We start from the raw sequence: 25621 nt of genomic DNA, 5'->3' as shown, positions 1-25621 counted from the left end.
TTGCCAGAGGCTCTTGATTCTTTGTGCTGAGTAACAATTCCACTTTTGTTTTCTCCACGTTCCTTCCTCCTTTGCTCCATAGTAACCAACTTCTTCACGGTGTGAGCAGCTTTCTCACCCAGGGGTTAAGATCCAAGGGGAGAACGTTGCTCTATGGCCAAATATCCTTCAGGCCTCGGTGGTGTGTGTGGTGGGGTGGTTTTACAGGTGCCAGGAATAGGGTAGCAAAAAGGAGAAAAAATAGGACACTTGATACTCTCCAAGGTGGAGTTCTGGCATGGTGCAGCATCCTTATGGGCAGGTAAGCCTATACTTTTTAAAGGAGCATTAATTGCATTGCTTAAGTATAGGGTGGGCTTGATGCTGTCTATTGCTTTCAGTCGAGTTGTATATTCGGTTGGAAGACTAGAAATGCCTTTGAGAGCAACCTTGTTTGCGCAATCGTTGCTATCCATCTTTTTTAGCAATGTAAGCAGTAAGTAGTTTTATTTTTTTCTCAGGCTGTAGTAGTAGTCAGATTGTCTGACTCCCCATCTGACATGGATGGATGGATGAATGTCACCTGGTGTTCCTGTATCAAACTCACAACTTAACAATAGTGCGCCTTTTAGAAAAAGAGAATAGTTTTGTGTTGCTTAAAGGTGTAAGTGTTGGAACTCAAGTACATCCACCTCTGCTTTGGTCTGTTCTGAGATGCACTGAAATGCCTGCAGCCTCTTAACTCCATAAAGAGAAGCAATGCTATCAATGTGGCAATTTTTAAATGTCGACATAAGCCAACAGGCTGTTCAGAAACTCTTCCTCGTGGACTGAGAGTGCTCAGCACAATCCCCTACTGCTAATTTCTTTGGCTCTGTGTTCTTAACCTCCATTCATTAAGAGTGAGTCATACTTCACAAGACCTCTGCGAGCAGTTAAATCAATCTATCGATGGAGTCTATTCAGTCACTTGGCCTGTTTTAAAAGAAAAGGCAGCTGTAACAATGAGATTTCATCTCTGACCGCCCTGGGGGTGTGCAGCACCCCTCCTCTGGGCTGCCTTCTCAGCACGTCAGAAAATTGCCCTTTTGGTAACAAAGGTGTCTAAGGCCTACGACACAGGCTCCAAGGTGCATCCACAACTGTGCTGGGAGGTGGGCAAGAGAGTGGCCCTGTTAGGGGAAGACTGTAATTCTTTCACGTGGGCCCAGCTTTTGGGGCAGGGAGGTTTGCAAAAAGACTTTAAGGTTAGCTCTGTCAGGGTTGACACAATGAGAAGCAGCTTAAACTAAACTTTTCCATTCCTGACCTGGATTCTTCTTTCCAGGTACGCCAGCTTTTACCACAGAGCTCCGAGCATGAGGAAGTGCCAGTCTTCCAAGAGCTGACGTGGAAATACGGGAGAGCCTCACACCTCTTATGGCTTCTGCTTACCTGAGGTCTTCCCTTGATTTATTTTTTGAATTTAATGTCAGATTCTTCACCCAGTCTAGCAGTGCTGCCCAGATAATTGCTAGCAACGCCTACGGGACTCTTTCATGCATGAAGAGGCTATTTAGCTCATGCTTGCCTGCCAGCCTGAGGAGCTTGGCTCTGTTCCCTATAAGATCTCTCTGACTCCTCTTCCTACGGCAAGTGAGTCTGGCGCTGAGGGCTGGTAACCTAGTCGCACTCCCCGTGCAGGCCCACAGTGTGGTTCTTCCTCTGCATTTGTTCCTTCTAATCCAGGAGGGTGCGAGGCGGTTCTTGCCCTTCCTGGTGGTGGGTGTTCCCCAAGCTCCGTTTGCTCTCGGCCACAGCTCCAGGAAACTGCGGATGGAGACGGTTCCTGGGCGCCCCTTGGGTGCCGGCAAGGTGTCCAGAGGGGAAGGCAGCCAGCCCAAGGCTGCTGCGGCACAGAGGCAAGTCCTAGGGGCTGGGGTCACGGTGCTGATGACGGTAGGTAAGAGAGCGATAGGGTCTGGGGAGAGAGAGAGAGAGGATGGGGAAGAAACCACAGAGCCAAGGGGCTGTTGGAGCTGATACGTGGACAGTTGAAGAGGCTACAGGATGTGGAAAGGAGGATGCTCATGAAGAGCAGAGGAGGGGGTCTGCTTGGTGAGGAAATGAGGCTGGGGAACTTGAAGGGACACTGCGGTGTCCAGTGCTGAGTATCAGGGATGGGTGTTGGATGGTGACAAGGGGTTTGGAGGGAAGCCACAGCTGGAGAGGAACTGGGGTGGGAGGTGCAGAGTCCCTGTGCGGGGTGGCCATCAGAGACGGAGTATGGGGAGTTCAAAGGGGTCTGGAGATGGGAGGACAGGGTAGAGCGGGATATGCCTCACCTTCTGTAAGCTGTATGCAAGAGGCATGTAGTTGTATGAGGAGCATGGGGAAGGCTGAGAGGTGTGGGAAAAAGGGCTAGGGCTGCTGAGATGGCAGGGGAGGCCTGGGGTGTGTACGTGAGAAGCAGTGGAGGTTGTGGGACATGGGAGCGGACACGGGACAGGAACGACCATGTGTGTGAAGCAGCATCAGGGGGGTAAGAGGGGACGAAAGCTGAACGGGGACGGGGAGCCTGGGAGGGGTATATGGGCACATGCCAGCTAGCACTGGGCATGTGGGCGCACGGGGAGTACTGGGCTGCATATAAGGGGATGTGGATGTAAAGTAAAAATCCAAACCCACGCACAGGCGGTGGGGCTGTGCGGGGCCGGGGGGGTGAGGCGGGGTGCAGGCCCGGGGGGGTGCGCCCAGACGGGGTGCAGCAGGAGCCGCTGGATGTGCGGCCCTGGGGAGGGGGTGGATGGGGGCGGGGGGCTCACAGGCAGGGTGCGGGCCTGGATAGCGCAGGGGTCCGGGTCGAGGACGCGCTGGACCGTGCCCCTCACGGGGGGCCCGTTGAGCCCCGGGCCCGGTCCGTCCCGGGGTACCGGCTCCGGGTGCAGGCTGGGCCCGGCTCCGGGCTCGGGCTCGGTCCGCGGCGCGGCCCCCGCGGGGCGCCGGTTCCGGTTCCGGCGGAGCCGGGGCGGCGGGCGGGCGGGCGGGGGAGGAGCCGCCGGAGCCCGAGCTTGCGCTCTGGAGCCGGGCGGCGCTGGGACCCGGAGAACAAGGGGCGCGGGGGGACCGGGCGTGCGGAGGCCGCAAGCCGGGCCGGGGCGCGGGAGGGGGCCGGGCCGGGCCGGGCCGGGCGGGGGCCGGGACCGAGGCCGAGGCGGCGGCCGGGGGTCGCGGGCCGCGCCGGGCCGGGGGCGGAGGAGGAGAGGCGGAGGAGGCGGAGGCCTGGCGGCCGGGCAGGGGCGCCATGGCGGCGGCCGAGACGAAGATCATTTACCACCTGGACGAGCAGGAGACGCCGTACCTGGTGAAGCTGCCGATCCCGGCCGAGCGCGTCACCCTCGGCGACTTCAAGGGCCTCCTCAACCGCCCCAACTACAAGTTCTACTTCAAGTCCATGGACGACGACTTCGGGTGAGCGCGGACGCGGGCCCGGCCCGCCGGGAGGGAGCCCGCCGTGTCCCCGCGTCTGGGGCGGGCTCCGGGGGGCCCCGTCTGGGGGGCGGGCTGCCTGGGGGGTGCCCGCTGTGGGGAGGGGGACCCGTCCTCCGCCCCCATTGCCTTGCCCTGGAGGGGGGCGGGGGGGTGCCCCGCTTGTGCTCTGTCTCGGGGTTCACCCGGTTACCTCGCCTGAGGGGGGGCTGGTGGTGATACCCCCCCCCGCCCCGTGCGCCTTCCGTGGGGCTGGTGGTCCCTGCGTGCTGCCTCTGGGGACGGCCCCCCGCCGTCCTCCCCTTCCCCGCTAGCTCTGGGGGAAGCTGCCCCCCGCTGACTGCTCTGTGGGGGAGCTGGTGGCATCCTCCGTGCACCTTCTTTAGGGTGGCACCCCGACATCTGCCAGAGGCACCTCGGAGGAGGCCATCGCCCCCTCCCCGTGCTCACGATGTTTGGGCAGCACCTTGCCCGAGAGGGTATCTCCCAGTGCAGCCCACCTTGGGGGTGTATAAGGGTGGCGTTCCCCCGCGTATCCTACTTGGGATTGTCGTTCCCCATGGAAGGGGCCTGGGCAGCTCCCACTGTGCCTGCCTGGGGAGGTGCCCCTTGTTCCCTCCACCAAGAGGGTGCGGGGGCAGTGCCCCCTCCATCACTCCTTCCCAGGGAGTGGATTTGGGGACAATTTCATTCTCCTACCGTCCATTTTGGGGAGGGCCATCCATTTTGGCAGCTTTGTCCTCCGCATCTCATCTTTGGGAAGAATGGGTAAAGGGGACCAGCTTTCTCCTCCCCTGCCTCCATGGAGAAGGAGTGAGAGCTCTCCGCGTGCTGCCCATCTCCGAGCATGGAGCGCGTACAAGACCTGCTGTACCCACGTACGTGTCCCATCCTCGATGTAAGGTGTCGCGTGCTCGATCTCTGGGATGGGTCTGTATGGAAGAGGGGTGCAGCCCTGCCTTGTGTCCCATCTCCTGCGGGGCAGCTGTCTTTCAACACCGGTGTTTTCATCACTTCTTTTGGGATACCCTTTGGTTCCTTCCATCACGTGTGGCTGTTTGGAGGTGAGGAGGTATATTCTGTCCCTTGTTTGGACGGTTGTACTGACTAATATTCTGGGGAGCCCCTGCTGTCTCCTACCTTCATAAAGTTGGTGACTGTTCTGGGGAGCAAGTACCCTGTGAAGCCAACTCTCTGTAAGACCCTTTGTCCCCACTCTGTTTTGTCCAGAGACTTCCAGCCTCTGGCTCTCCTCTGGCCTTTTTGAGGACCTGTTTCCATCCTGGGAACGTAGCTTCTCTTGGCTTCCACAACATGTGACCCTTTACCATTCCTAGCATTTTGGTATTTGGAAGAGTTGCATGATCCTCCTTCCCCTGGATTTTTTCCCCCCTCTGAAGATTTAGTGTTTACAGTAGATCTTGTGTATGGAGGCTGGGACTGCAAAAAGCTTTCAGTTTTATAGTCTTCCTAGTGTCTTCTTATTGCGCCAAATACCTCCCTAGGCTGTGATCTTGGCTCGTACCCTACGTTGAACAGGGCTGGGCCTGTTCAGGGCTTGGATGGGGATCGGTGTGGCTGCCTCGGCAGGGGATGCTTTCCCCTCTGCAGCCAAATTATCCCAGTGCCCAGGTTCCCGTTAGCTTGGGAGATGCCAGCTTTCAGATGAGGCTTGAAATTTGGAGTCACTCCTTTGACCACAGTCTGGGACGCTTTGCCTCCCTAAATTCCTCCTGACCCAGTGGAGAGCTTGAGTGCTCAGAAGCTTCCCCGTTCTCTCCAGGCAAATAGAAGTCTCCAGTCCTCATTTTCCATAAATTTCCCCAGCAATATCGGTTGTCTGTGCATCGTTTCCTGTCCCTCAGCTGTTGAGTAGTGTTGGGTGCTACGAAACAGCTGCCTCTCCCTCTCTCGGAGGGGACCGTGTTCATTGGTGGGAGAAGCGAATTCTCCGTGCGTGCTGTTTGTAAACAAATGCTTTGGGATCCTTTGAAATGTTGTTCTTGAAGTGAATTCAAACTTGTCTTGAATGAAACATTGCCATGTGGGTGGGAGAGTGTCTGCGTAACTATAAACAAAGTTTAGCAATAAATAGCAGCGTCTCGCGTTGGGAAGAGGGGTCTGGTGGCAGCAAAGTTCTGTGCTGTGCCTTTTCATCCTCCTCTATTTCTTTAAGGCTCCACAAGAGGAGGCAGATGGTAGATTAATGAAACTCAACGATAAAGCAGCATAGGGAGTTGTCGTGGATGCTAGCAGGGAGAGGGGAAAATCACTCAGGAAGACGCAGCGAGTTTAGTTGCGTCAGAAATGCATGGGATGAGATTTTTGTTGGGACCGGTTCAGCTAACTCTTCTGGGAAGAGTGAACCTCTCTGGAAGGGAAGGTGCAGCTGAGAGGGGTCGGAGGCTGCGTGTGGGCAGCCTGTCCCTTGCCAAAGTCCTGCGTGATGAGTTGCGCAGTTGGAGCAGCGCGTGGCAAGGCCTTGTGTGGGACAGAGGGGAGAAAGCCTCCGGTGGTGCCACCATGGATGCCCCATCAGGAAACCTGTCTTTGCTCCTTCCCAGGGAGCTGAAGAACGTGCGGGTGGTTGGCTGGAGCACAGGGGGGAACAGCCAGAGCAGTCCAGCTGCAGCCTTGTCTCTGAGAAGCCCTGGAGCCCCAGGCACCACTCGAAATAGAATCATAGAATTGTGGAATCATTTAGGTTGGAAAAGACCTTTGAGATCTTCAAGTCCAACCAAAATACTTCATGATCCCTGGTAATTGGTATCCAGGAGAGAGCAAGCGCCTTTGGTCTGCAGAGAGAGGCAGGGACAGAAGGGCAGGAGGCACCTCAGCTGCTCGGACTGTCAATGCATGGGCAATTAGTGAAAATGAGGAGGAGGTTAACGATGGCTGTATTCAGAAGCTGTGTGCCAGGGAAGGGCGTCGCACTCTTGCACGTGTATCCCTCTTGGCCCCTTCCCTCAAGGTGCCCTCTGCCCGGCGTGGGGGGTGGCCTGCCTTGTGCTGAGGGTTTCTGAGCTGGGCTGGTTCTGGTCAGTTGGGCAGTGTCCAGCAGTAGTACCCAGGGTAAAGCCCCTTCGTGAAAGAGGCGAGCTATTAACAGTGGATGGCCTTATGGCAGCTGATCAACGAGGAGACCTGCGGATCCGATGGCTCATGCTTTTCATCAGCGATTGGACCTTTTGCAGAATCCCTGTGGCATAAGACTAAGTTCTCCTCTCTTCTCTTGTTGGGAATGGAGGCATCTCACCTTCCAGGGTCAGCTGGAGCAAGATGTGGTCCAACATTTCCTCTCACCCCTGTTGCCCAGACTGAATCTGTTTCTCCCTCTTCCTCCTCTTTCCAAGCTGTGGATCTCCAGCCTGGCATTCCCTTCAGCTCACCCCATCCCCAAGGCAGTATTACAGCCGCTGTCTTGGTGTGTGGGATTTTTCATTCTTTTGTTTATCTTGTTAATATTTGTTTGCTCTGAGAATCAGGGCGGTGATGGAGCAGCTTCAGTGTTTACATCTCCTTGGAAATGTGAACTGAGGCTCCCCTGGGTGGCTGTGGAGTTGTCTGGCTATGCCAGGAGCTAATCCTAGTCAAAATGCTCAGCCCCAAATTAAGAAGACCCCAGAATGCTGTCACCTCTAGGTGAGAAGGAAGAGAAAGGAGAAGATTTCATGCACCCGATCCTGGGGAGAGGAGCTGTGAGCAGCAGGGAGGCTGCAGGGTTTCGTTGCCTGGTAGCTGGGCTACAGCTGCAAATAGAAGATCCAGCCTGAGCCCAGTGGTGCAGAGCAGTGACGCAGGGTGCAGATATTTGTGCCCTTGTTGGCTTTGTGGATTGCCAATCCCAGAACTGGAGACACGTGGAAGAGCGAAGCAGACTGATGGTGGATGTATGGCAGTGGTACGCTCTTCTTGAACCTGAGATACTTGTGCGGATGTGCCTCGCTGTGAAGTGTGGAACTACCCTTAGCCTGCTAACCTTGCCCTCATTAGAGAAGGAAGGGGTTTTTTTTTCTACAGCTTGAGTCTTTTTATTCAACATTTTACAGGTAAGATCCGTGTGCTGGTCAGCAGGAGAGAGCCTTAGATCAGTGCAGTGCTATGACTCTTGTGAGATCCATGTTCTCCATCAAGCCACCCGCAGGTTTTTCATGGGGTTTTGAATAGACTTTTTAATTTTTGTCTTTTTTTGTTCCTAATCTGTAAAATGGAAATTCTAACAGTGCTCCTGTGCGTTGTCTTGTCCACTTGACACTGTGAGCTTCTTGAGCAAACATTCATGTGGATCTTAGCATGACAGAGCTCTCAGTTCCATAGAGGTGCTGCAAGAACAGTACTGTAACTTCTCCTGGGGACCTGTGCAGTTGGGAAAGGAACAACCGTGCTGATGGTCTGTGGTATTTTGTAGTTTGCTGGGACATGGGCTTCAGTGATGTGTAAAGTGTTGCCTCCTGCCCAAGTCCTTCGTGAGAAACATACCTGTCTCTGGGCAGCATGGATCTTCTCACCAGCCCGGTTGTGTGCATGTTTGCCCCAGCTGAACTACAGGATTGACTTTTCATCTGGCCAGGTGACTGGTACAACTCTGAGGATATTCTTCTATCAATTGAAATGTGGTTTCTTTTGACTCGTTTTTTGCTTGTAATTGACACCGCTCATTTTCTATCAATCGAAAGGTGTTACCACAGGGGCATGCTAAAGTTTAAATTAAACTTTTCAAAGCAGTTTCAGTTAAATGAGTGCAATTTGTGTGTCCAGGTAAGTCCTTAGCACCTGCCCTGAAGATCCATCTCGTCTTTCCATAAAATCTGGAGCGCCTGAAAGTTTGACTTTCTTCTGCATGTGGAGAAAGCACTCGGGTGATCATTTTGCTTATATCCACTCGGCCACCTCTCCTCTTCCAGGCTGGAGAGCAGAAAGGCCCGCTTCTCCTGCAAGGGGACCATCCCTCGCTCCCCATCTCACCTACTTGTTCTGCATTGCCCAGAGGACACCAGCGATTCGAGGTACAGTGGTGGGATGGTGCTGCTCCTCCCACTGCTGCTGGTTTCTCCCCGTTGCAGGTCTTGATTCCAATATTAACTTTAGAGCTGTGGTGAGTGATTCCTAGGTCTCAACTGTCAAGTGAAAATTGGTATCCAACAAATTGCTAGCCCGGTATCTAATCCAGACCTGCTTAATTATCACCTGCTCTCCAAAGCCGGGTACGAGGCAGTGATTAGGGCAACACTCTGGAGGCAGAACAAAGCGGGCGCTGCTGGAATTCCCAGTGCAGGGGTCAGATGCCGTTGGTATTTGGCGACCTCATCTCCTGCACATGTGCATGGGGAAACGCGTTGACGCCGACTGAAAGGCTGAGTGATTTATTTTTATTGCAGGGTCTTTCTGAAATTGATGCCAGCAGTGACTGTCCTTCTGGCTGGAAGTGTTTGGAGCTGGGGAAGGGATCCTAAACTTAATAAGCGGTGTCAGTCCCTAAGCAGTGGTGAGCCGCTGGCATGGTGCCCCTGCCTTTCCTGCCAGCTCTTTGTAGCGTGAGTTGGGGAAGTTTGTTTTATTTTGATTTTTGGAACTTTATTTTTTAAATTTTGAATTGGAAACTGCTGTCTGCAGAAGACCTTTGCCTGTCCCATGCCCCTGGTGGAGAGTGCTTCCATGTCAGCGTGGATTTCATGCAGGGAGAGTTGGCAAGAGGTCTGTGAGCAAAAGGGCCTCCAAAACTGCGTGCGACTCCCTTGCGAGCTCACGTCCTTTGTGGTGCTTCTGTCCGAGTGACAGCATTGACCTGGCTGTGAGATGGCCGTCACTTTTCTTCTTCTGGCCAGTCCCTGTCCTTTCTGTTTGGAGGGCAGCACTTACCCACGTGAGAGGCCGCAGCACCCCATCTCCTGTGCTCCCCGCTCTGGAGGATGTGTGGTTCCCTGCCTGCTCACGTGAGATGTGCTGCCGCAGTTAACTACAGTCCACTGGAGGTTATTTTTTGGACATTTTCTTGTAGATTACTGCAGCTTGTGCCTCTGTCTCCTGGGTTGTTGAGGATTTGGCAGAGAGCTGCTAACCACTGTCTGCGCTTGTGGTGGGAATTCCTGTAATGCTGCCCGTGCTGGGGGGTGGCCCATCGACACTGGAGCTGATCCTGGCTGTAGCTGCTGCTGGAGGCTGTTTCCAAGTGTCGTGGCGGTGGTGGTGGGGGGCCACAGCAGTGCCAGGGCTGGGGTGCAGATGGAGAGGGTTAGCTGATGGTATTCACTCTTTCCCTGGGTTGTATTGTCTGTGCCTGGCAGTGTGTGTCCTGCTGTTCAACAGACCTGACTATTACTGACTCCATAGGTGTCCGGCTTTGTCTGTTGTGGTTGGAGCTGTGCTCCGAAGGCCACATTGGATGGCAGTCGTAGCCTGGTTTCTTTGCCCAGGGGTGGCATTCGGAAAGCCAAGTTAGCCAAATCGGGCTGCAGACCAATTTCCCTAAGGCCTTGTCTGTACTATGCAAACAATGAAGCTTTACAACAGCTATTGAACTTGTTTGCAGCTAGAGCTGGTCAGAATTTTTTTTTTTTACTGAGTGTATTTTCTCCCAAAATATGGTGTTATGTTGAAGCCAGCATTTTTCTTGGAGAGGTATTGTTTTCAATTATGTTTTTGATGAGAATGTTTCTTAATTTTTAGCCTCTCTTGTCGTCTCTGAAAAGAAGAGAAAGAGAGGTCAAGAAACCTTTGCCCATCCATGAGAACACAGCTGTTTTGTTGCAGCTCTTTGTTTTGAAATCATCTGGAGGACTCTGGTTCTCCAAATTCCTGCACAGAGCAAAAACCTGCCTCGATGTCTCAGAAATTGCCATGAAGTAAATCTGTGCGCCCTGACTGTCTGTGGTGCAGCTGTGCTCCAGTGTGGTTCAGTCTCTGAGGTCAAGGCCAAACACCGTTAAAAATGACTCATAAACCACCATAATCTGGGTCGTGACCTGAGTGTTGTTTGTTGTTATGGGATGATAGTGGTGGCCCCACTGCTCAGTCTTCTGGTTCCTGCTGAAATACAACTTTTGAGAGTTTCATCTAGAACTTGGCCATTCCCAAATCCCAGACCTTGGCTCACCCGCAGCGTGGGTACTGGGTCTTCTGGGTGGTGGTGTAAGGAGCGACGTTCCTTCCTATGTGGCTGTGGTGGGAGCAGGATGGGCAGCTGGGGAGGCAGCGTTTCATAATGGACTCTGAGAAGGAAGGTGCTGGCTTGTAGGGATGGAGGCAGACAGCCCACGAGCCCAAGGCCTGTATGCTTGGGAGCACTGAGCCTTCAGTAAGTCCCTCTTCTCCAGGATGCTCCTGGCTTCCTTCACCTGTGATTTCCCCACCTGGTCTCCCAGCAGGCAGAGACGCCTGGGTCTGCAGCCTCGTGGCCCAAACTCTTGAAGGTGGAGGTAGTTACCCACCGCCATGCATTTGCAGATGCTCAGGGAAGAAGGGTGCTGTGAGTATAAGCAAAGAAAATCTGTTTTCCCCCGCAGCTTTTCTGCTGCACAGATGTGTTTGGCTTCGGCCGTCTCTCAGGGTGGGCATCAGGCCCTCCATCTAGACCCAAAGGCTGTATATGCAGGGGTGTAGGGAGCATAGTTAAAATTCCTCAAGTCCTTTTTGAGCTCATGGTACTTAAAGTGGTGGGAAGCCTCTTGCATGTCTGCACAGCATTTGCCAAACTGTTCTGAGCTGAGGGTATCTGCTGTAATGAAGTGCTACTCCTCCACCCTTGACTGCATCCAAATAGATATAACAATGTTGTGGTTTAGGATATTTGATCTGTGTGAAAGCCCATGAAGGAGAGCTGGGCTTGCAGAACACAGCGAAGACTGCGTCTGCAGGAAATTGCCTTCATGTTGTCACACCAGCTTTGCATCGTGCTGCACATCTGATGAGGCAGCAGTCAGGGCTGTGTGTTTTTGGTGCTTCCTATTGATTTCCTCCTCTCTCCATCCCTTGTTTGTTATTCGGAGCCTGCCCTTCTGACCTGTGCTGGATGGATGGTGGTTTTCCAGAAGGGGGATGTGGCACCACGTGGCTGTTACTGTTTGTCCCGGTGGTGCTGGCTTGTTAGGCAGCAGCTGGCAAGTTAAGTAAAACTTAATCCTGCCGGTGGCTGCTGTTGGAAATTTTTGGACCAAATCCTTTTGTGAAGGCTTTTTGGAAGGCGGTGAAGTAAGGTACAAATCTGGGAATTAGTCTAATCTCTGTGACTTTGCTTTGTCCGTGTGCTTATCTATGTAATGCCATAGTGGCCTTAGGAGAGTACGCGAGCTCTTGGGCTGTGAATATCGCTGTCTCCAAGGACCGCGTTAGCTTGCAGAGCTGAAGTATTAGTGTCTCCCTGAGCCCCTGCTCTGAAGCTCTTGGTTTCACTTTTTTCCATCGCTGTGTTGTTACTGCAGTAGCACTAACATTGAGCCCATCCAGGAACAGGCTGGAATTCTCTGGAGGCTTTTCCAGGCAGAGATGCCTGGTGCTGACCTTCCTGTGCTGTGTAATCCTGTATCGCAGTGGAGGGTTGGGACTGTTGTTGTATCAGTTATTTATTAAAGGAGACATGCCAGAGGCATTGTTTTTCCAATCACAGCTAGCTATTGAAGGCAGCAGAAGCAGCGTTTGGGTACCCTGCTCCACTAAGTCCTCTGTGTTGGTTATCCCCTCACTGGGGCATCTGTCCATGTGTCTTGTTGGCTAAAATTTGCTATCTTGCAAGAACTGGAGGAAAAGAAGATACAGTGAGTGGTGACTGAATCGCTGCAGTGGGAATCCATCCTTCTAGTCCTGGTTGAAGACGTGAGCTGAAGCAGGGAAGGCTTCCTCGCATGACTTGGACCAGAGGTCTGTTTCTGGGAGACCTGGCACCAGCCGCTGTGTGGGAAGGTCTTTCCTCTGCTGGTTTTTGACCTGCCCCTAGGGTTTGGAGAGGAATTTATTTGCTACGTGGCCCCTCTGATCGCTGGCAGCTGTCTCTGTGATAGGCTGGGAATTCAGGGTCTGGGTAATAGAGGCTGTGAGCTTTTCCTTGTTTTCTGATTGCTGGCAGCTCCTGTCATGTATAGGCTCTGTCTGAGGACACTTGAGGGTCTGCCGGAGGGGTCTGTGTTTTGGGACCGCTGGCTCCGCATGGATTATCATAGCGGGGAAGCTGGTGCTAGCACGTTAGCCTGCCCACTCGCTGGCCTTCAACTTTTTCCCTCAGCATTGCTCTGACCTACTCTGACCTGCTTGCGATTCACGGTCCTTTTGTGTCTCACCATCTGCGAGCAAATAGGTTGTTCCCTGCACTGTGCCGTGCTGCCGTTGTTGACAACCAGAGCGGTGTCAGGAGTGCGGTGACAAACCTGGCTTTGTGGCCTGATGTGATCGAGAAGTGCGGTGACAAACCTGGCTTTGTGGCCTGACGTGATCGGCAGGGCAGGGGCAGGCAGCAGGCTGCTGCTGCGCTGATGGCTGTTAGCTGGGTTGGCCCCAGGGCGCAGCAGCTTCTCAAATTGAAGCTTTTTTTTTTTTTTTCAGAAGCTGTGATGGATATGCAAACTCCAAGCTTCTGTTTGCATATGGCTAACAAGCTGTCCCAGTTCATTCGGCCCTGCCTAGCTCAACCAGTATTTTAGTGCCACTTGCAGAGAGACTTGCCTGTGGGCCCAGCTGAGGCGGTGCTATACTGGGAGCCCATATAGGGGCTTAATGCAGGAAGTCTTGCCATTGCACTGTGTTCATTTGAATTTTTTCTTACTGGCTTTTGTAGCTCTGAGAAGGGTGGATTTCCATGGATCTAGCTGCACAGCTGAGTCCCTTATGGCAGACCTCCCAGTTGTCTTAGACCCGGGGCTGGTAAACGCACCTTTAGGTCCTGAAGGACCTCCTGCAAGATGGATTTTCCTTCCAGAGTGAAAATGTTTCATTTCAGCTGGGGCCAAAAGGTGCGTTGGTTTGGGAAAACTCTTAAGATTATTCCCTGCCCAGGCATCCTGAAAGCAGCAGAGGAGTTTTGGGGTGGCAACATCTGCTTCAGCTTAGGGTACGCTCTGTCTGGGTTTCCTTGGGGCAGCTCCGACTTACTGCAGAGGTATGTAACGTCTATACAGGGCGTGTGCATTGAGTCTGATGTGTCTGAGCTGGGTCGGACTCTGAATCCCCCATACAAAAACACGTGAGCCTACTACGGCAGGATTTTTTTGTTTTGTTTTGTTTTGTTTTTTAATATTGCCAGTGTGGGACACTTTAAAAATCTGTTGGTGCCTTCATATGATGTTACCTTTGGTGCAGCTGGTACCCGTGCTCTGGTAATAGGAAGCTGCATGGTGCACGTGCTCTCCCGTGTAGCGAGATGTGTAGACCTGAGGTGGAGACTGTGTCTGGCCATGTCATCTGCAGGGACCAGGTGAGCTCCTGGTCGGTCAACAACTAGCACAAAGAGTTTGTGGTGACTTTACGTGTGACTATAGGAGAGATGCTTCATGGGAATTTGATGTCAGTATCATAGATAATTAGGAAGCTCAAAATCGGGGTCTTGTAACTTATCAGCAGATGCACAGACACAGGAGGTGGCCCTATTGCAGTAATAATGTGTGACGAGTATTTCTGAGCTGCCATTGGGAACAGTTAATGTGTAGAGTGACCAGTTCAACACAGTTACCGAGCTCATGGGTTATTTACAGACTGCAGACAGGTTGAGCTGCCTTTCACCGCAATTCTCCATCCGTGAAGGACCTGGGAGTTGGCAGCTGTGGTTTTGAGACCCTCCACAAGAGGAACATTTCACGTCACGTGTGATGGTGACTTCTGGAGGTCACTGACCGTTATCCAGCCTTTGGTGCAGTTGTCAGAGATGGCAGGTGGGAAGGTCTTGAATGGTATGCGACAGGGTCAGGCCCGGGAGTTCACAGTGTCAAAAAGCAGCAGCTCTGAGTTGGACTTGGTCCTGCAGAGGTGGGGTATGTTGCTGTAGTAATCCAAAGCACCATCCCCTTCTAAATTACGGGGAAACACCCTCTTGTTGAAAAGGCTGTTGATCCCTGGTGTAGAGGTGAGTCCTGGCAGGACCTGGACTGAGTTCTGTACATGGCACCTCACACAGACGATGAACTAACGCCAGTGATCGCTTCTAGCTGAGCTGCTGAAACAGAAAAGCTTGGCTGCTTGCAGAAAACGCCTTCCTTCCAGATCAAAACCATGGCCTGCACCCTGTTTCAGTAAATCTCTGATGCTCTTTTGGAGGAGCCCTAGGCAGGTGATGGTCTCCTGAGGTATTGCTTTGCCCAGTGGAACGTCCATCAGGTGGCAGGAGGAGTCCTGTGGGCCAGGGTTTTCATAAAGGAAGGAAAAAGAAGTGAGTATTTTTGTTGCTGAGATTAAACCAGCAGCATGGTGGAGACAGCTCACATTTTCCCTGCTTCTTGGCTAACCAGATTCCTTTTAATTTACAGTAATTGACTGGCTCCTGCTTTATGGTTCCCATCCACTTTCTGGACCTCTGGTTGAGTGAGTTGTGTGCCACCACATGCTTGGTTTGGTTAGGACTGGAGCATCTTTCTTGTCTCTTTCTTCCAGCAGTTGAATGGTATTTTGTTTGCTGGGTGATGGCTGGAGGGAAAGCTTGGCTGGCCTGGTAAAGGATGCTTGATAGGACATTGCTCGTTGTATTTTTCAGGGGCTTGGCCCTGTGTCTTGAAAGGTGTTTGGTGAAGATGACTGGTATTAGCTGAAATAAATGAAGTATATAAAAGGCTACTAAAATGTGCTCTCTGTACTGGCACCATCAAAAGCAGGAGACCAGGTGAAACAGCTAGCCTTCATCTACTTCTGATTGGGTTTGTCTACTAGTAGACCTAGGTAGGAGCTGATTGTTTTAAACCCTTGGTTTTCTCCAAGTTCTTCCTGGCTTGCTGACAATTTCCTGAGAGTGAAGTGAATAGTTCAAGTTGCACCAAAAATTATCCAGGGCCCAAAGGTGAGGAAGAAAAAGACCACACGTCCCTGTCCCAGCGATGGTCAGAAATGGTTCTTATGGGAGTTCAGAACCCTCATGCTGTCTGCTGCCTCCTGCATTTTAGGACCAGATGGATGTAATATCACTGTTTGCCCTTTTTTCAGAGTGCTGCAATAGCCTGGGATCAGGGACAAAGTTTGTTCTTTGCTACCATGCAGCTGTTGTGGCTCTGAAAGGCTTTTCTTTGCATGAGTCTTTCTTATTGTCTTCGGCAAATGTTTTGTGGTGGAACTTAGTTTTGAGCTTTATTAACTCCCTGTTGGTTTTATAGGGGTTCTCTGTATGTCTTATAGGCCCAGTTAGCAGAGATGTTGCTGATGGTAGCCCAGCTGATTGCAAAGAGTAGGTGCAGTCATCTAGAGCCTGTTATCCTTCAAGGCCCCTTCCCACCGGGTAGGAGGTTGGGCTGGTTTCCTTGGGAGGCTCTTGCAAAGTTGTTCGTGCCGGGAGAGAGTAATGTGCGCTGGTCAGTGTCTTGAGGGCAGGACACGTGTAGAGGCTGCTTTGTCATCTCCTGGTGGAGATCTGTCATTAAACACAAATGAATTGTTAACATGATGGGGGAAGCAAACCTCACTCCTCCTCCCCACAGACATCTGCCTTGGTCTGTGCCTTCCCAGACCTGCTCTGAAGGTGGCTGGCCAGCAGAAAGGTGCTCCAAGAGCAGAGGGCTGGTGCTGGGCAGGGCTGCTGTGCTGGCAGCCCGGGACAAGGGGGTGCTGGCGAGCAGACGGCTCTGTGGCAGCTCCCTGCTTCCCCAGGTGTGGAAGTCCAAGCTTTCAGACTTTGTTTCCCACCCTCCCCCTCTTCCCGTTTTCCCCCTCTTCTCCTCTCCTTGCTCTCCCGCTGAGTTGATGCTTTTCCAGGAATGAGCTGTACTGCTGGCCCAGCACATTCCACAGCAGCAGCGCTTTCTTGGCAGGAGCCTCGCCTGCTGTTAAGAAAAAGCAGGACTGACTTGGCGTCCCTCAGCTGAGGGCCAGAAAAGGAAGGCCTGGTCCTGCCTTCCTCATGGTGCATGCAGAGCCTTCCTGGACATCGTGCCCCTCTCCCTTGCCTGTTGCATATGTGCTAACATCCCCCCAGCAGTCCTTGGAGCCCTTTGCAGCTCCTCGCTGTCGTCTTAACCGGCATGAAGTCCCTGGGCATTTCAAGGGAGCCTGTTGGTTTTCTAGCCAGCCTAGAGAGGGATGGGTGACTCCTGTGGAGAATTGCAAGGAATTCCCTGTGGGGCCCAGACACCTCTTCCACAAACTTCTTGATAAGATGTAGTTGCACCCTTTGTGTTTTGCTACCTGCAGTAGCTGGGTAAACCCTTGTTCCACCTCTCTGCACAGTCCCTTTCTCTCTGTTGGCAGCAGCTCTGTGTTGAGGGCGCTTCCCACCATCTGTACCCAGACGGAGCTAAGTGTTAACAGCAGACCAAGCCTCCTCCGGTTTGCTTGCCATCTCTCATATCTATATGAACCATAGCAACTGCATCAGGATTTTACCCTGTCTCACACACGTCTCCATTCGGCTGAGGCCTCTTCAGGCCTGTTTCCTATCCCACCTTGAATACAAGGCCAGCTTTTGGTCACTGCTATGTCTATGGATGTCTCAGTTCCCTGAAGGTCATTTCTGCAGATGTTTAACCTCAATTTTTTTCTTTCTCACAATGAGTCCTTGCACTTGTATCCTTGTATTGGGCCATGGAAGCTCTTAAAGTTGTTGAGGAGCTGAAACGGAGCTACCAGGGTGAAGATCCTGGCTGGGCTTCTGCTGGGAGTTCCCATTTGTTCTGATTTCCAATTCAAAGAGACTGGAAGTGTCACTGAACCTTCAGGGGCCTGGAGAATGCTTCCTTTGATGATGTCTCTAAATGTCCTTCTGGGGCTTGGAAGCATTGCTTGGGCAGGGCGGGATTAATTAGTATGGAGGTGCCTCCTGCAGTCCCCATGCAGCTTCCTCCTCCCAGTCGGAGGACAGGCCTGTTGGGCTTGTTTGCAGAGCAGTGCTGCAGCCAGATGGTCACTCTGGAGATCAAGGCGAGAGGGGCCGACGGGGGTCTTGGGCTCACTTCGAAATCAAGCTTTGCTATAGCTTTGCTTTGATAAGCGCTGCTCCTGGGCAGGCCTGTGAGGTCGGGTGGCTCATTCCTAAATGCCATTCCTTTTCCAGTCTTTGGACTAGATGAACAGGAGGTCTGTCCTCTGTCATCTCCCACCCAGGGATGCCTGTAGGACTGAGCACAGGTCCAGCTGGAGCCAAGCATCTCCTGGACGGAGGGGTTGTGGTTGTCCTGGTGTACGTCCAGTGTAGTGATTGCAAATGTGTTAATGAGGGGTTCTTGGGGAAAACAGTTGCTATCTTAGATGTCTGTTCAGCCCCTGCCTGAGTAACCGTGGGGGGAAAGCATGGCAAGCAGTGGGGTGCGTGGGGAGGCTGTGCGGAAGCAGTGGTGAGTGCGGTTGAGGGAGGCTGTAGAGATTACAGCCTGAAAATGAAAGAGGTTGTTCCTGTGCTTTCGCTCATGGGCACGATGTCCCCGCTCCTGAGGAGAGCGGGTAGTAGCTTGAAATGGGGTGACCTGCTCCCCGAGGATCCTTGTAAAGCTCCCTTAATTTGTAAGGAGAGCAGAGGCGGCCTCTCCTGCTTGAATGCAGAGCTGTGTTATTGTTGCATTAGCAGGACAGCTGGTTTGTGCTTTTTGATTCCTAAAAATCACCCCAGGTAAAGACAGTGCTGCAAGGGAGCTCACATTCACACGGGGTGCAGGGACAGACGGGAGAATGGCAGCTCCCCTGGGGAGGAGGGTCTGACAGAGCTAAACCACCACAGATCTGCGTTTCCCTTTTTACCCTGTGCTACAGCATAAAGCGGCAGTGGAGAATACCCTGTCCGGGGGCTCGGGATGGAAATTAAATGGGAGAGTGATGGTCTCTGTTTACACTCGGAGAGCCCTTCTCACCCCGGTGCACTGTGCAATTTGTACCCTATGTAGCACTCCTCCTCCTCGCACAGGAGGTAAAAATACAGTAAGGAAGACCCGAAGAATGCCCTGGCTTACAGAGACAGACAACTCAAATCCTCTAATCCTGTTTGATGTGTGCTGTTTGCCTGCGAAGCCTAAGGTCTCACCGATACACATGTGTACTCTTTGGTTGGGCCTGTAGCCCCTGGGGGGATTGTATCCCCACGGGAAGCACACATGTCATGTCTGGGCTTAGTCTAACAGGCAAGTATTTCCCATCTAAAATCCCAACTCTGTTGGAGAATTGCCCTGTCCAATTTTCTCTTCTGGTGAAATGGCAGCAGAGCTCGTCCCTGTGGCCCTGGCATTTGATCTTGCAGAAGGGAGGAGGATTTTGCTCTAGAGTTAGGAGAAGCTCACACTTGGATAGTAGCCCATGAAGGTGCTTGCTTTTGCTATGCAGCACTATTAATCTGTACAATCATTTGGAGACAAGACATCCCTGCCCTAAGGGGTGTGTACTAAAGGTCTTGAAAGTGAGATCCCATTTCTGGTGTGTAAATCCCTGAAGCTTGTGCTATGGGGTAGAAACGTCTCCTGATGTTTTTTGTTTGTTTCGTTGTTTTTTTTCCTTTTTTCATGGTTCTGTGGGCTGTAGAAGATGGGGGCTGTTGAGGAGTGACCTACCTAATCTGTGCACTTTTGGGGGGTTGTAATAGAGGATTAAGTTTAACATTGAATTTCTGGGCTTTGCAATGTTGGAAAAAGTGTTGCTGTTCTGTGAAGGTCTTTCCTCTCAATAATTGAACTAAATGAAGGAAAAAAATCTTACTTTTTTTTTTTTTCCATCTGCTCTACTAGCTTTTCATCTTTTTAGTGTGAAATTGTCACTGCTCAATTGTCTTCTCAGTCTTTGTACCTCCCCTAACATGACTCCTTTTCATCCTGGCTGTCGAGCTGTCTAACATGCTTGAGGGGTCCCCTTCCCTCACCTCCCTTCTTGGTACTGACCCCCCCCCAACTCCAGATTCAGCTTTTTGGATCACCGCCGCGTCCTGCGATTGCTTCTCTCTGAGCATCCTCCCCATTACGAGCCCTCAGATAGACGAGTTGGGGGACAGGACCGCCAGAGACGAGCAGCGATCGCTGCTGAGCTCCAGCCTGCATCCACATCTGAGGTTCAAATCCTCCTGCCGGACCCTTTGTCAATGCTTCTTGGATTTTTTTTCTTTCTCTGGGCTCACGTTACTCCATCCGAGTTCTTCGCTGGGACCCCACTGTGGTTAGCGGGTCCCGCTCAGGAGAGACCAGAGCTGGCTGAAGCTAGAAACTCCCTTCTATCCACAGCCTCGCCCGGGCTGGAGGCCACCGAGGGGAAACGGGGAGGCTGGGAGCACAGCAGCTGCGCTGGTGACGGCTGCGCAGCCCGGGGTCTCTGACACGGCGCAGCCGTCTCCGAGGCTTGGGTTTTATGGCCTCCTTTCTCTCCTGTGCACGCTCTCTTGTTCCCCACCTTCCCTTCATTCCTAGGACATGACTCTGTGATATAAAATACCCTCTAATTTCCTGAGCCGGGCTGGGGCTCCCTGGAGAAGGCAGCGTCTGCCTGCCTGTCCCTTGCCCGCCTCTGCATCCTTGTTCCAGGCTGCCGGCTGCTCCCGCCGGGAGGGAGCGGGAGGGAAGCTGGGAGCGTGGCATCTTCCCAGGCCGTGGGGAGAGGGTCTGCCGGCTCTTCCGGAGAAGCCGGTGGGAGGGTAGGGATGGAGCCAGGGATGGAGCTGGGTTTCCTCCACTTCCCTCCCTGCTGCCGGGGCTGCCCCTTCCCCTCCCCCAGCTGCATGGGAGCAGATGTGCTGCTTGTGTCAGCGCTGGCAGCCCCCTCTGCACACCCCAGCCGGGGTCCTGCGGCAGCCAGAGCCTCGTCCCCTCCTCCTCCCCCCCGGCTTGGCCCCGTGTGTCGCTGGGGATGGCGGTTGAATCATCCGCCCACTCGGCCTGCCTCCCCTGTAACCCTCCCTCCCTCCTTCCTCCCTCCCGCAGGTCTCTTTGTTGGAAAATTCAAGGCAGATGAGTGCCGGGGAGCGCTGGGCCTGCGGGCCAGGCGCTGAGCCTGCAGCTTGGCCGCAGCACGTCGGCCGGCCCCGGGGACAGGACGGGGGCCAGCGAGCGCCCGTTCTGCTGGGCAATTCTCCATGCAGAGGAGCAGCACTGGGGGGGCTGGACCCACGCTCGCCTGGGCAAAGCTCGGGCTGCGTCTCCATAGAAGGGGGTTTTTGTGGCCACCATTCTCAGCCATGTTGTGCCCAGCCCCCAGCAGGACTTTAAACATGAGAAAATCTGAAACCAGGCTGCCCTGATGGACAGTAAACTAAAAGCAGTCCCTTTGAAATCAGCCTTGGGCAGATGTTTTCCCTGGGCTGCGGTGGCTCCTGCCAAAAGGAAAGGCTTTTAGAGAACCGAGAGACCCTGAGCTCCTTCTGGGTCTGCTCTTTTGGGACTCCCGGGTTCAGACCCCATCAGCTGGGGGCTCTTCCCAGCACATTCACAGGATGGTTTTCCCTCCTGGCACATCCACGGGACGGTTTCATCTCATGGCTGCCTCCCCATGCAACCATGGAGGAGAAACGTGGCACCGCTCACAGCTCCCCCAGAGGCTGCTCAGTTGGTGGCTTCTGACGTGAAACTGCGGTCTTGTTTGTGTGAGAAGTGTGACTTGAAGAGAGTGATGAGAGGTGGGGGGAGGAAGGCTACAGCTCAGGGCTGAGGCTGGAGAGGAATGCAGGGCACGAATAGCTGGGACGGTGTGAGGGGTAACAGACGTGAGCAAGGCTCCAGAGAGATTCCTGCTCAGCACGTGCCCGACTCCAGCACTATCAGTTTTTGCTCCGTAGAGTCCAAATATATAATCCATTGTGCTCTGGCATCTGGGTGATAAATAATGTAGTGGCTGGGGAAGGAGGGAGAAAACTGCTCCGGGGTGGAGCTGACCCCTGGGATGTCTGGGGCAGCAGCGGGGTAATAGGAATGACAAGGGACCGGCTCTCAGGACAGAAGGAGCTTGTTCTCCATCGGGCATTGCAGTTGACGGTGGGCAGGGGGTCTTGGGGATTGGTTTCCTCTGTCCCCGCTGAAAGTGGAATAGTTCATTTGTGCTTAGCGGTTGGTCACCTTGACCCTGCAAATATATCACCCCGTCCCCTTCACCCACAGGCAGGGCTCTGTGTCCCTGAGCAGGCAGCACGCAGCACTAAAAATTGGCTCTGCCTGAAGTTCTCTCTAGGAACTGGATGAAGTCCAGGCTGCTGGCGACAGTATGAATGGATGCTAGTGCAGCCAGGCCAGGGTGCGTGTGTGTGTGCTTGGAAGTGAGGAGACGACAACTTGCCTGCATTGGAAAGGGTTGGCGTAGGCACCGAAGAGGACAGGTCCTGGGGAAGACTGCCTGTGTTTGATGCTTGTCCCGGGCTGCAGGGGCTTTGGGCAGAGGCTGGCACAGGGCATGCTGAAAAAGCATTAAGCCAGCCGGGTTTTAATCCATCCTCACTGCTCCTTTCCTGCTTCTCCATCTGTGCAAGAGGAATTAACGCACATCCTGGGAGTGGATTAAACTGCTCAAACCGTGACCTCTTCATCTGTGCCTTCTGGGGATGGGTAGCATTTGTCCAGTCCCTTTGCTGGCTCTTCCATTTGGGCAGGGATCGTGAATGCCAGCTGCCAGCAAAGACGTGGCAACGTGCTGCCTTTGGCCCGTGGGACAGCCCTTTGCTGAGTGTGCGTGGCACTGGAGCAACCAGTGCGGCTGGCAGGGTGGAGCGAGCCTGCTCCCCGAGTTTTCGTCCTCCAGCACTGTTCATTTGCCTTTTGCTGATGCCTTGTGAGTGTCGGTGAGCCTTGCCATCCTATTTTCAGTGGCTGTTTGGGCAGCTGTTGGCACACCAGGGAGCGCAGCCGGGAGCCCAGAGTACCTGTTTCTCCGAGCCCCAGCGTGCTGCGACTCGGTGGCAGTGCCTGGCCTGCGTGGCGGTCTGGGGCAATGGGTCACAGCTCCGCGTCCCGTGCTTGCCTCCCCTTCAGTTCTCCGTGAGATGGGGGACCCTTCAGAGCTGTTGATGGGATCCCGCCTCTGTGTACTCTGTTAGTTACTTATAAGCTACTTCTTTTAGTACGTAATTTGCCTTGGCTTCACATTCGTTCTTTTGTTCTTTTTCTGTTGGATTCCTTTTCCCCCCAAACATAATTTATTCACTGTTTAGATACTACGTTATTTTTTTAAGAACAATATGTGTCAAACTACCTTAGATATAGCTTGGAAGGGGAAATTAATATAACAAACTACTTGTAAGATGTCTTTGTATTAAATAAGAGTGCTTAAAATGTTGTCACTGAGTAGAAAAGAAAATAATCTTGTTAAAGCCTATTTTGCCATTAAATTTGATTTATCAAAGGTCGTATTAATTGAATCTGGTGAATTTACAAGTTTTCTTGATTGCAGACTCACTGTGGAAAAAGTATTTAGGTGCCTGGTGATATTTAAAATAGAAAGAATACACTTTCTCTCCAAAGACAACTGATGTTTTTACTGTTGGGGAAAAAAAATTATCAGTGCTCCCTCCACTGTGAAGACTGATAGTAATGTAGCTGTTTGTGTAATGCGGGAACATGACATTGTGGCACAACTATAAAGCTTGAAGTGATGTTGAAATATTATGTACGTAATTAAAAAGCAACAGTAACATTTGGGAGGAAGCATGTTTAATGTATTTCACTTTCATCTTTTAGAAATCTCTGGCGTAGGTTGTGATTCTTTCAGATCATTTTAAAGAGGTTTGAATTATGTATTTCTTTAGAAATAAGTGAACTGGTGGAAGTATTCATCTGAATTTTTTTTTTTTTTTTGACTGATTAAAATGTGAGTTGGGGGATAAAACAGCTGGATGCACATGGGAGAGCCTGTTCTGCCCTTGTCTTCTCCTCTCCAGCCTGCCAATCATGGCTGTGGGCATAGGAAGCTGTAGCCTGGCAGCAGGAGGGAGCTGCCGGTCCTCTCCCTGCCCCATCCCCAAGCCTGGGCCTGGGCTGCCTATTGTTGGGTGCAAACACCTGCCTGGGAAAGTCTCCTTTTCCTCTGAAGTCCTGGACCCAGCTCTAACTGCCTCCTCTCCCCTCTGCAGGGTGGTGAAAGAAGAAATCTCAGATGACAATGCCAAGCTTCCCTGCTTCAACGGCCGGGTGGTGTCGTGGGTAAGCAAGCCCCTTGCTCCGGTATCTCGCTGCCTGTTTCTGCTCTCTCTGAAAACCACCATTTGGTTGCATAGTGCCAAGTAAGGCACGGGAACTGCTCCCTACTGTCGAAGTGCTGACTGCTAATGAAGCTGATGAGCTGGATTACTACGCTCCAGTCCCTCAGCTGGAGAGGGGGCTGCGTGGTGCTGGGTCCCCCGTGCTGGGGAAGACGCGGGATGCCTCTGTGGAGAGCTCGCGGTCCCTGATGCCTGGCAGAGGTGACAGTCCCGGCCTGTCCGCAGCATAACCCGTGTGCCCCTATGGCAGGGTCAGCTTTCCAAGGAAAGTCCTGCTCCGGTGACTGGCGCAAGGGGCTTAAGTGACTTTAGTGCTGGTGAAGCGGACTGGATTTGACTGCCCTGAAGACTAAAGGTACTGCCTGGGCAGCTGCAGGACAAGCTTCTCCCTCCATGCCACGCCATGCACATGCTCTGTCCCCTGCCCGCATGCCTCCCTCCGCCCCCAAGGGGACCCTCTTTTTTTGGGGGGGAGGGGAGAGGGTGTTCAGTCTCCATAGCCTGTCATCCCTTTTTCCCCTCTGCTGAGCTGCAGTTTGGGCTGATGAGGGTGTGTGGATCTACGCCAGGAGCAGAACCAAGACCCAAGTGTCTTTTTCCAGAGGCCACCAGAGAGCCCCTAAACAGTAAAAATCCCCAGCAAATCAGGCTACATCAGACCTAAAGCTTCTTCTGTCCCTGCACCAAACAGCTAGGCCTCGGCTGGGGGGCCGTGAAGCGACTGCGTTTCAGGAGGGAGGGTGGAGGTGACAGGGGCGGGTGGGCGCCCTGCTGCCAGACTGGCTCCCGCCGGGATGCTGGCCGGGGGAGCGGGGCGCAGGGTGGGGTCCTGCCCGCCCCCCACACCGGGAGGAGGGGGTGCGCTGGGCTCCCACACAAAGAGCCAGCAGGCCTGGCGGCCAGACGCCTGCCGTCCTCCCTCTAGCGGTTAGCCGGGCCCGTTGGAAAACAGCTTGTCCGGCTCTTGGCCACCATCCCCACTGCTGCTGTGTCTGCCCTGAGACATCTCCCCACCCCTCCCTTTCCAGCTGCCTTCTGTTTTCACCTGCTCTATGGGGAGTCCCAGAGGCTCTGAACCCTTTCCGTTGCTCTTTATTTACCTGGCGTGCTTTTCCTTGTGGTCCACGCATCCATGCAGCCGCTGGTTTTCCTTGTAGGGGCTCTCTGGTTGCTCAGTGTGAGTGGCACAGATCTGGTGTGGCTCCATCTGGTGTGAGCAGGGCACCGTGCTGCTGCTCTGGCGTGCTGGCTCCTTGCAGGGCAGATGTGCCTGCAGTTAGCACCGCTGCCAGCTCTTCTGCACAAAGGATGACGGCAGTCTCGGAGACCTTTATGCACAGCTGGTGATCCCTTTTTCTGTCCCTGCTGAGAGTCTCCTTGTCTGTGGGTGGTTTGGGGGCTGGAGGGGGGAGCACTTGCTTTGCTGCTTCTGCCAGACAGGCTGGGATGAGGCTATTTTAGGAACTTGGTACTAATTTTAGCTAGAGGGAAAGACGGGGGCTTGGATCCAAGCGAATATTTCCTGACAGTGCAAGAGGCAAGAAAAGCACAGGGTGGTTATCAAAACCTTCCCTGGAGGAAATCCCAACCCCAGGAGTGTTAGAGAAAGGCAGCATCAGTCCCCCTGCTCCGGAACACCCCCTTTCCTCTCTTCACTGCTGTTTGACAGCTGCCTGCGGCTAGTTCCCTCTGTCCAGATCTATTTGCTTGGTCTTGCCTTGAGATCTTTAAGCATAGAGTGTTATATGACTTTTTCTCTAGGCAATGATGGCCCCTTCCAGCATTTCTTCTCCCCTGTGCTTCCAGGCAGTGGCTGCCAGAGCAATGATGTGGCCCTCAGGGAGTGGGATGTGTCCTGGGAAGACAAGTCGCCAGGAAGGTGCCAGGAGCAGAGCTGGGCATGTGCCTGGGGCT

General features: G+C 53.2%; 1 protein-coding gene across 5 annotated transcripts in view; it reads left to right on the top strand.

Moving 5' to 3' along the window:
• The first annotated feature begins 3210 nt into the window (after positions 1-3210).
• DVL3 (dishevelled segment polarity protein 3) overlaps positions 3211-25621 on the top strand; it is a 33075-nt gene continuing 10664 nt past the window's right edge. For 4 of the 5 annotated variants that reach the window (XM_082319107.1, XM_082319108.1, XM_082319105.1 and 1 more), the window contains exons 1-2: positions 3211-3429; positions 23579-23648. In XM_082319107.1, the coding sequence (XP_082175233.1) occupies positions 3263-3429; positions 23579-23648 (237 nt within the window). In that variant the 5' untranslated portion in view covers positions 3211-3262. Of the gene's footprint in view, positions 3430-23578; positions 23649-23769; positions 24063-25621 lie in introns of those variants that run through there. The other variant, XM_082319109.1, reaches the window with a different exon arrangement.

This window comes from Platalea leucorodia, assembly GCF_965183815.1.
Source record: "Platalea leucorodia genome assembly, chromosome: 8".
Lineage (NCBI taxonomy): Eukaryota > Metazoa > Chordata > Aves > Pelecaniformes > Threskiornithidae > Platalea > Platalea leucorodia.
Note: the sequence above shows the minus strand (reverse complement) of the source record. Positions and strands in the feature narration are given on the sequence as shown.